Raw genomic sequence first — 11379 nt, forward strand, 5'->3', positions numbered from 1 at the left:
AAACTCGAGTTCATAAAGCTCGACTTCTACATAGAACACAAGTCTATGAAAATCGAGTTCCAAAAAAATGTGACACAGCAGCAAAAGTTGATTTGGCATTTTATAATTTAAAGTCCACGTGGAACTTGAGTTTTAAAAATTCTAATTCCCTGTAATATGAAACTCGAGCTCTTGAAGCTCAAGTTCCTTTAAAAATTGATGTCGCCTTATTCGTGTGGGGCACGCTGAAGTGAAGAAGAAAAGCTGAAGGAAAAGAAGGAAAGAAATAGACTAAAGAAAGCACAAGTCAAGTGTGTGCAGGTGCAATGAAGGACAAGTGAAGTGTAGTAGAGAAAGTAAGGATGATGCCATGTCGCGTGACTTGTGAAGTGAAGGACTGGTGAAGTGTAGTGTGTAAAAAGCACAAGTCTAAAAGTCATAGTGTGTAGGTGTCTAGAAGTAAGGTGTCAGGTGTGTGCAAGTGTATTTGGTGAGTGAGTGCATTAAATAAAAGCTAGTGTGTACTAGTGTAATAGTGGTGCTTGTAAAGTGTTGTAAAAGTTATTTATTTAGTTCAGTTTTATGGTACTCGAGAGTAACACATTACAAGAAACTCAAGTTCCACATGACCTTTTTTAATTAAAGTAATACAAATCAGTGAGTGCCACTGTGACAGTTTTTATGGAACTTGAGTTACATGTCAAACTCGAGTTTCACGAACTCAAGTTTAAAAAGGTGGTAGATTGCTAAATATTTCATGAACAGGGGTAGATCATAAAATTTTTCAGCCAAATATGCTATTCGGCCATTTTGGCCCTAGTAGTAATAGTATCATAAAATGATTTCATTCATTTCCCTTTATATTACTCCCAAACAAGATTGCTTACTTTCCATCCCACTCCATTCATTTCCACCAATATTTTATAACATTCAAACAAGGTTACTTAATTTCATTCCATTCATTTATTTTCCATTCGTTTCCCTTAATTAAATATATTTCATTATATTCTATTCATTTCATTTATATTCCTTTATAATTATTACCATTCATTCCATTCCCTTTTGAACTATCAAACGAAGCCCTAGGGGAGTGTAGTAAGGTCCACCCTATGTGGGGGGGAAGGGTGGACTCCACCCAAATTCATGAATTAGTTTCTTTGCAATATTTGATAATCAAAAATAAAATTTATTTATGACAAGTTTGGAATACATACATACAAAAATAAAGGCTATAAATATATGTATGCATGTATATATGTATGAGTGAAATCCAAATTGTGGGGCTAGAGAATTTGTGGTCCCGGCCCACTTTCCATTAGGGTCCAAGGCCCGCGTTGAGGAGAGTAGTTGCCGAGGACAAGCAGCGAAAGTCCAAATGGCCTAGAGGTGTAGTCGAGGATGACCCTGTTCTCGGCATCCCAAGGCCTAAAAGGGAACAACGACACGTCATCAAATGCAGCCTCCAAAGCGCTCCCAGCAAAAAAGGCGAGTAGAATGGGACTCGCACGGGGGTACAGTGTGGGAGTGGTTCAAGGAAAAGACGTCACCTCCGCATTGAATGCGCCAACAAATGTCCCAGCCACATTGATAAGAAAAGACCCCTGAATAGTGTGACTTCAGTTATTGCAACTAACAGAAAGTGGGAGGAAGCGGCTGATGGGATAGGCACTCTAGTAGTTACTTGCCTGGAAGGTCAGAATCAACTAAGAAGGGCTATATAATGTAAGGATTCATGCGCCAAAAAAAGGGCTGAAACAATTGTACCCAAAAAGTGAAAGGATTAATAAGAACATCAAGCTCAATGGAGAAGGTCCATGGACAAACTTAGTTCACCCCTGTGCGTCCACCATGAACACCATGTCTAACCGCTGTCCGGTGACCAAGACCTAGCCTTTTAGCCCACTCTCTACAAAATTTATTATTTGGGCCTTTAACGTTCGAACCCAACACCAATTTGGGATCGTTACAAATTGAGTCCTTACACAAATAATGTTAAGTATAACCTTTAACAATGTCACACAATTTAATAAATTTTTATTAGATGTATATTTTGACAAGTTCATCATTGATTCAATTTTTCTTGTTATACTCTATACACTGGGACAGAGGGAGATGGGGCTAGGGGGTGGGTCATGGCGCCTTTGCTTTTTCTTAATTCCCTCCTCCCTCTAATAGCATTTATAATACAAATAAGAATGTATAGATAAATTTAAACTAGGACAAAGTTTAGCTACAAGATAGGTTGTAACCTTAGGCTACAACCTTACTCAATAAAATAAATATTACTGCATATTTTGAAAATCTAACTGTTGAATTACATGTTTTTTACGCTCATAATACACATGTCAAATTTTGTGTCAATCAGATATAATTTACTATATGATCTATAAGTTTATATTTTATGTATAATTTTAAAGTACAAAAACTTGCAATTTAAACAATTTATTAATGACATAGCTATTGATCTTTAATTTTCTTAAAATTTTGCAAGCATGGAGGATATAAGAAGAATATGTAAGTTAACAGTTGATTTGTCAAAATTTACCTCTAATAAAAAGATATTGAATAAGGTTGTAACCTAATCCTACAATCAATTTTATAGGTAAACTTTGTCCTTTAAACTATTGGTCCCCTAGTGTTATTTTTTATTTTTTTTAAATGTACCACATTTATCTAAATGAATAATACATTTTTTTTTCTTTTATTACTCTTATATCATATATAGCACATTAAATCAAAATATATATTTTTCTATATATATAAAACTAGTCGCTAACCCGTGCAATGCATGGGATAAAATCTTATGAAAGTATAGTTTATAAGATTTATATTTCTATCATATTTAAACTTTTATAAAATATTGAACAACAAAATACAACAACAATATTGACAAAAAGAAATTTTTAAGTTTCACCAAGGCTTTTAGGGGAAAAAACGCAAATAAAGTAATATAAAAATAACATTCTATAACACAAAGTATTTATCCAACAAAACAAAGATGTACATGAGAATAAAAAATCAAGATATTTTAGTGACATCCATTACCTCTTAGCTTCTTTTTAACATTTACTCCATCTGTAAAAACTCTAGTGTCTTCATAAGAAGAAGGGTTTGTAAAAACAAAAGGATATAAATGGTAGAGAGAGTAAGCCGCATAGAAGGTTTTAGTGTAGTGCTGTGTGTGTATATATATATAGTAGTAGGTTAGTTTAGTTTAAAACTATGCACGTTGTTGTGTAATAGTTGATTTAAAACTCTTTAGTTTGCTGAGTAGTGGTCAGTTTAAAACTCCCATTTTGACATAATTAATATAAAAATGATGAGTAAAATTGTGGGACAACCAAAACCTACGTGACAAATTATTAGAAGGTCAACTAATAGTCAAACTTCTTTAGTTTGGTTTAAAATTCTCTATGTTGATGAGTAATAGTTGGTTTAAAACTTTCCATGTTACAAAGTAGTAGTCAGTTTGAAACTCTATGTTGTTGAGTAATAGTTGATTTAAAACTCTTCAGTTTAAAGAATAGTAATCGATTTAATAAAAAAAAAATGATGTGTAACATTGTGGGACTACCAAAACTTATGTTTTTTTAAACCTAATCCCAACGTGAGTATCTCTAGATTCTACTATTGCAGTCTAATAAAAGAAATTAAAAAATAAAATAAATTACTGTTTACTAAAATTAAAAAAAAAAAAAATTATTTGTTCTCAATTCTTCAATGTATCTTATGCTCTATTATTATCCTATTTTGTAAAAGAAGATTGGAGATATACTACCTATTTGCCCTAACTTCAATAGTTTTTTTTTTTTTTTTGAGAAACCAGGCCCCAGGCCTGGGAATTTATTCAAAACTAAAATCAATGAACATCACAAAACACAAGAGGAGCAATGTCAGCAGGAAGATCACCCAACCAAACCTGCAACCTCACAACAGAACTAGCTATCTTTGCTAAAGCATCAACAACAGAATTACACAGACGACTAACTAAATTAAAAGCAAAAAACTGGAAAGCAGAAGCTTGAACTCGAATATCATGCAGAACATTCCCATAGCTAGTGAGCTCACCCATCCCATGCTGAAGAGCATCAATAACAACAGCTGAATCCCCTTCAAAAACCACTCAGGTAAGACCAATCTCTAGAGCAAACTGGACAGCCGTATAGCAGGCTAACGCTTCCAACTCAGCCACCCAACAACCAAGAGAAACGGGAATAGAGAGCACTCCAACAGCTGCACCACGATTGTCACGCACAATCACACCTAAACCAACCAAGTTCGAAGACCGAAAGACCACTGCATCCAAATTAACCTTATAAATGTCAGGCGCTAGATTGTTTCTATATCACAACTAGATTGTAGTCTCGCATAGAGAAGACAAACATCGACATTATCTAAGTGTTTTATCTGTCGTGGGATTTCAATGTTAGTCTTGGACTTGGGAAGTCATTTGATACGAGATTGTAAAATTGTATCAAGTACAAATATAAAATGATAATAATAAAGATAGAATTTCACTCTCTGTTAAGTTTGGATTAAAAATAAATAAATTTGTTTAAAAAAAATGATGAATTTGAGTTTAAGTTGAACTTATTAGAGAGATAGAGTTTCACTCCTTGTTAAGTTTGGATTAAACAAAAATAATTTTATTTAAATAAAATGATAATTTTATTTAAATATTGTACCGACGTAAAAAATTGTGAGAGTTTAAGAGGATTTGGTTATATTTATATATATATATATATAGATTATAAATTCATTATTTTTTCCTCTTATTTTTTCTAATAAGAAACGAAATTCATTAAATTAAAGCATATTTTTGCATATCCAGAACATATCTAACCTATACTAAAAAGAGAAATTTGATTCTATAAAAAAATTAAACAAACAAACTAAAAAGAGAAATTTGATTCTATAAATAAAATAAAATAAAATAAACAAACAAACAAGCAAAAACAAAGAGGGAATGTAGACTGTTTTTTTTTTTTTTTAGTGCTAACATCTAAAGTAAATCCCATGTAAATAAAAATTAAAAAAAAAATGAAAAATGAAAATCAACATCTCATGTCTTCATAATCCAACAATACATAGAAATCACACATTCTGTATCTCATATCACATTGTCATGCATAAAACCAGATCTCAATACTAATTAATATAGCTGTGTATACAACTACGAGCGATATTGCACATATTGGCTTATCTTAAATTGTTATCACAACAACAAGAACAATAAAATCTTGATCCCAAAATTTTGGGGTTGGCTAACACATTTTTGAAATCAATACCCCTCACTACAAATTCAGAGTCCAATTTTTGCTTCGCATGCTTTGTAGAGTGTAGACTTTCTTCCTTCAGCATTACTCTCCCTTTTGGTTTCTTCCTTATCTTTTTTTTAGCTATCATCAGTTGCAATTAAATAATCAAAAGCCCAGCATTTAATTCCTAATGAGGGTACCTGTAAACACCAAGTAAGAGAGAATGTTAAAATGCCATAACAGTCAAAAGACCAATAATATGTTATATCGATGCATTTGTACACAAAATGAGGTCGATAGACAACTTGTCCTATGAAGAAAGGAGGGAATTCTAAGAGAATGCTAATGGGGTATGAAAGGGCAATGAGAATGAAAGATTGGAAGAGACATGGCCCAATGCAATGTAGTTACTGCATATAACTATCCATCCATGCGCTAAGAGCTGAAAGTAATGGATATAAGATTCCTGTGTTTTCTGCCATGGCCCCAAGATTCCTTAAATCACCAGGAATCAGCTAATGATTTTGCTGGTCATTACCATTCAGAACCAAATCATTGCTCGTTGGGGCTGCTTATAGTTACGTCTAAATAAGCTTTGAAATATAAGAACAAAAAGCCATATTGCATCATCATGGATTGGAATTGGATTTTAGGATTTAAAATCAAGGAAATTGAAGAACAATTGTTAGTATAAATTGTTTGATCATTTCATATCCTCATATTTATAGAGCTCAAATCCATCCAAAGTATTTTCCATTTTATATTTTATTCAAGTCATTTAAACTAAAAACAAAAATGTGAATGCTTCTTTCCAAATACACCATTAATCAATTCCTTCAATACTGATAGTTTGAAATAAGTGAAAAATGTACATGGTGATTAAGCTACTAATTGATATTCATGGTTATTATACAAGTGCAATAGAAGAAATGAGCCCTAGTGTCCAACATAGATACAGGATGCTCGTGGCAGCTTGCAAGGACAAAAGAATGCCACTATAATCTTATTGTCAAGTAGCTCCAAATTGATATAAAGTACAATCTATGTCTCACCAATAAGTTTGAAATCTGTGTTCTCTACCAACCATTCAGCACTATCTTTCGTGAGTCCTACAGAGCTTGTATCAAACTCCTTTTCACGCATTAGTCGCCCGAAAATAAAATTAGTTTTAGTTTTCAAAAAAAAATAAAATTAAGTACGGTTTGTTAAGGTTCTCTGCATTATCTTTTCCCTTACATAAAATAAGATGTCCAAACAAAAGGAGAACTACAAACATGAACAGGAGATGCACAGGAGGTGGGTGGAGGGATCTCGGGGCCAAGACATGCATGTGGGGTGGGTGGAGGGAACTCAGGGCCAATGACATCCTGAGGGATTGCAGCACGCCGACCATGGCTATGTCTTGCAAGAGTTGTGCTCTTGCTTGGCCTTGCAGTATCTTCTTATTTAGTTTGAAGCCCAATGTTGGCCTAATCATTATTTGCACGTATACGTTCAATCTCATTCAAAGCCATCAAGGCAACCAAAATGTCATTGTGTTCTGGACTGCCTACAGGGAATCGCTGCAACATCTCTAATTGTTTTTCAATCTGCAAGTAAAGAACTACCGTTAGGACATCAAACACAACCATGGAAACACACAACTCAAATTAAAAGGTAACTAACTACTACACATTACCAGATAATCGAATAAAGCGCTCTTGCGGTCGATGTACTTCCGAGTTATCCTACGGTACCAACGGAAATATCTATGATCACGAGGAATATCACCAATTAGTGCCGGTGCATGACATACTAGTTGGTATCGATTACCCCATCGATGGATATGCACTGCATGCACCACCCTCCAGTTTCTATCTACCTTTCCCCTTAGGTCTATTCCATGAAGTCGTTCATTAGTATCAACATCAGCGGGAATGTCTTGCATCAACCCGAACTGACGAAGGACACGATCCGGTTGGTGTTTCTCTACTATGTAGAAACACACAAGTGGCACAACTGCCCTCCACATATCCTTCCCTGCAACACAGAAGGCAGGAAGGTGGCTTAATTCCGATTCATATGGCTGCCACATAACCTACAATAGCCAAAAAAAATAGGCAAACATATTAGGGATTTTTCCAAGTACTGCAATATATATTTATTATTTCACCAAGAGTACATATTGTTCAAAACATTGTGAAAGAAATCTTGTGTGTTACCTCGTCCGATTGCATTCTAACTAACCGCTCACGATAATGAACCAAAAAGACGTATGATGGCCTATTTTTTGTACATGACACCCACACCCACCTACAATTATGAGGGAATCAAAATCTACCACTTAATTACTAATAGGGTTATGCAATGACGACACAATGAATTTCATGCAAAGACTTACTTCATGGAGAGTGGATAATCTGGTTGTGGTGGGCCATTAGCGCCCTCAGGTGGGAGCACTATCTTCGGGCACAAATGTGGGAACCTAGCCCATGCCCAATACTGAACCAGGAGCATCGCCCCACCAATTTGTCTACTGTCTTTATGGCTTGCTCGACATAACTCTCTATACAACCATGCAAGACAAGCACTACCCCAACTATACTGTGGCGGATTACGAAGATTCCGCAAGAACTTCAAGAACATCAAATGCACCCTATCTCCTGACTTTTCCATGAAAATTGTATCCCCTAGTAGCGCTAGAATATAGCACCGGGCATACTGATGCACCTCAACTTCCTGCGCATTAGGAGACAATGGGAGTGCAATGTGTTCAAGAAGCCGTTTGATGAGAATTCTTTGCCCCGTCAGCACAGTTGTATTGCTAAGCGGAATAGTAAATCCAAGCAAATCAGTACACTCCTGGCGCCAATCCAACAAAGTCGGCCCTACCAAGACCTCACCATCGATAGGAATCCCCAAAATAACCTCCACATCTTGTAAGGTGATCGTCATCTCACCATGTGGCAGGTGGAATGTATGGGTCTCCGGCCGCCATCGCTCAACTAAGGCCGATATCAAACCATGATCTATCTCTCTGGACGGGGTCCTATAGAGTCCCTCTAAACCTAGTAACTTGATAATATCAATAACCCGATCATCCACCATCGGGTCTCTTTTTGCCATCTCCTCAGGACGACCACGGCATTCAAGTGCCCCAGGATCCTGCATAAGATAAAACCAAGGCTTAATATATTTACATCAACCACTACATAGAATGGTTACATCATTAGGACCAATAACAACACAAATTCGTAAGTACTTTTTATAAGTCAAAGAGAAGATATAAATTTAGCTGGTGTTCAAACTAGATATTTTACGGTTTTTACCTCACCCTCCCAAATATCATTTGATCGATGTTGTCGTTGTTGTGTCAACACTGAATGATCTATGGGACCAGGACTCACAAGCTCAACATCCTCAACATCCGCAGCATCCATCTGCTCAAAGTTTGTGTGTGATATCATACTAACACACTGCAATATTCTAGTGGAACTAAAAATTTAAAATCAAAGCAAAATAACCATAAAGAAACAACAATACATTAAGAAATAAAAAAATAGCAGATTTGTGGAAAGAACTTACCTTTTGTAAATTCTAGAATACACATGGAAGTAAGATATTTCTCGTATAAGGAAGAACTTTGATTCAAAAACCTTGGAAAATAAGAACTAATACTCAAGAAACACCCATAGCTATAAAATGAATATTAAAACCTGGAAGTGACTTTTAGTTTGAAAGATGGTTAATCCCTTGGTGTCCATTAGCTATAGGATCTCCAAGTTGCTTGTAATGCTACTTTTGAAGCAATATAAAGATCTTAAGGGAAAAAAGAGCATTGCATAAGAAACACATGATTTATGTGGTTCAACTTTTGGGCTACACTCATGAGTCAAAGATGGCAAGAATTATTTGACAATGATAATACAATTTCAGTCCTCTCCCCCTCTTAATCTGTCACCCCTGATATACTCAAAATTGGATTCTCACAGATGTAATACTAGTTCTGAGAAACAATACCCTTTTCCATACTACGTCGGTTACAAAAGGCCTGGACAAACATTCAGGCTTTTACAAAAAAGTCAAGCTGAATTCCATGCAGCCTGGCAGTGGTTTCCAGCTGGGCTGCCCAAGCCTCAGCTTTTTTTGTAAATCACATAGGGCACGGTGTTTGAACTCTTTTCCTATTGTGGTATAAAATAAATAAATAAGGGTACGTTTGGTACACTGAATGGGAATTATGATAGGAATTGTAATCTTTATTACTAGGAATAAAATGTGTTGTAATGTAATAACTAAACATATTCATTAGTTTGGTTGTAAGTTATAACATTAGAATGAAACTTAACATTTATTTTAGGAAATTTCTTACTCATAAAATTATATTTCCTTAAAAATTGTTGTTTTTAAATTTAAGAGAGATATGTGTTATTTTTTATGATTTTTTTATTTTTATAATTGTTAGATGTATATGGAAAGTTTGTTTACTTGTAAATATATTAAGTTTTGAAATTATTGCACTTACTAAAGAATAGCTAATACAACAATTTAAAGAGGAATAGGTATTCCTCATTTTGAAGAATAGCTATTCATGAGGAATGATTATTCCTTATAATAAAAACATAACCAAACTAAAGAATAACTAAATCATAAGAAAAACTATTACATTACTGCGCCTATTACAGTCTATCAAACATGCCCTAAAGCTTTGTGTATCACCAAAAAAAAAATTCTGAGTTTCATGCTTCAGCCTGCTCTCAGAACCCTACCTTGCTCTCCTCAATAGTTGCTGCCTTGTCATGCAGAAAACTTGACAAGAATTAAAAAACAAATACCTGTGAATATTTTTCTTTTTACAGTCAGATGATAGCTTCATCAATTGAACTAGTTATATAATGCTCTACCCAGGATTTCAGGGATACACCATGAGCAAGAGCCTAGAGTCCCAAGTAACTAAGAGGAATCCATTAGACAAACACATACATTAAGTGCAAGGACATTAACACTATAAGCAGGCTTGTTTGTGTCTCTGATTCTGAAAGAAATGCAGCATAATTCATAATCTTATGACATGACATAAGAAGTAAATATCTTCTTAAAATGATAAACTCAGCGAGCAAATTGCATAAATTTAATCATGAAGGTCTGCCCCCCCCCCTTTTTTTCTAGTTAATCGTGAAGGCATGACATAATAATTTCACAAAGAATATCCCACTCAGTTGTGGTATTTCTAAAGAATGGTAGTAGAATCAATGATATTTAAGATTTAACAAAAGGCGTCAAAATTTGAAATAAATAAGCAAGCTCCAGCTCTCATAATATCAATCACTTGTAATAGTAACAGTATGCCACTACAATTTATATGCAGAAACATATTGATTTTTTGTCTCTCTCTCTCTCTCTCTCTCTCTCTTTTTTTTTTTTTTTTTTTTTTTTTTTTTTTTTTTTTTTGCAGTTTGTGTAGGTGTCCTGAAAATAAAAAATCATTTAACTCAAAAGAACAGTATATAGTTATCACCAAAAATGAAACAACAGAACAATGAAGTAATGAAGAACCAGGCAACCAAATCAATAAATTTTTCCATGTGAAATTTGATTCCTAAGGCTTATCCATAGTCATTGATCAGTTTTGAAGTATATACAATGTACAGTGTGAATTTGAAGTAAGAAAGAAAGTAAAATTAACTCAAACTAAAAATTATATTTTAGAACCAATGTTCTGTCAAAACCCTTTATAAAAAAAATATAATAATAATAATAAAAGCAAAGAATTTAGTAATAATAAAAAAGCAAAGAACTTAGTGATAGAATCAATTACCTGACAGTGAGAGAGAGATGGTGAATGACCCAACAAGGCTCGAAAAGATGCTGGGCTCGGAGAGATGGTGGGTCAGAGAGATGATCAATATAAAAGGGAGAGTCCAATGAGGAGAGGAGCCACCGACGAGATGAGAGGAGAATGACAGACAGAGAGAGGACAGGTCCTGTGTTTGAGTGTTTTGTGTTTGGGTATTATGTACTGGGGTGGTCTTTACTTTTTTTCAATCCTCGCATTCACTTGTCCCAACACTGGAACTCAAGGGACACACTGGAACTGAAGTCTTTTAAATGCTTGAGTTCTGTCACCGAACTCGAGTCTCAGGCGTGTTTAGTAACTGTGTTT

The 11379-nt window shown here is 34.7% G+C and overlaps 1 protein-coding gene across 4 annotated transcripts; it reads right to left on the reverse strand.

Moving 5' to 3' along the window:
* Positions 1-6064: 6064 nt before the first annotated feature.
* Positions 6065-11379, reverse strand: LOC115981990 (serine/threonine-protein phosphatase 7 long form homolog). Of its 4 annotated transcripts, none has more exons than XM_031104477.1 (6): positions 11035-11379; positions 8546-8656; positions 7618-8381; positions 7439-7529; positions 6916-7314; positions 6065-6826 (listed from the first exon to the last, which is right to left on the reverse strand). In XM_031104477.1, exons 2-6 carry the CDS (start codon positions 8654-8656, stop codon positions 6707-6709), a joined length of 1485 nt encoding a protein of 494 aa, XP_030960337.1. In that variant the 5' UTR covers positions 11035-11379; the 3' UTR covers positions 6065-6706. The 4 variants fall into 4 exon arrangements, with proteins under 4 accessions (XP_030960337.1, XP_030960344.1, XP_030960322.1 ...); XM_031104484.1 differs by having other exon boundaries at positions 8551-8692; XM_031104462.1 differs by having other exon boundaries at positions 8546-8692.

The sequence above is a fragment of the Quercus lobata genome, chromosome 1, assembly GCF_001633185.2.
Source record: "Quercus lobata isolate SW786 chromosome 1, ValleyOak3.0 Primary Assembly, whole genome shotgun sequence".
Classification (NCBI taxonomy): domain Eukaryota; kingdom Viridiplantae; phylum Streptophyta; class Magnoliopsida; order Fagales; family Fagaceae; genus Quercus; species Quercus lobata.

Excerpts from the sequence above, each read along its gene's own strand:
- LOC115981990 (XM_031104462.1), bottom strand. The coding sequence starts at position 8,683 with ATGATATCACACACAAACTTTGAGCAGATGGATGCTGCGGATGTTGAG. Across the intron at positions 8,382-8,545 it reads ATGATATTTGGGAGGGTGAG|GATCCTGGGGCACTTGAATG; the intron begins GTAAAAACCGTA and ends TATCTTATGCAG. Across the intron at positions 7,315-7,438 it reads TTAGAATGCAATCGGACGAG|GTTATGTGGCAGCCATATGA; the intron begins GTAACACACAAG and ends TGGCTATTGTAG.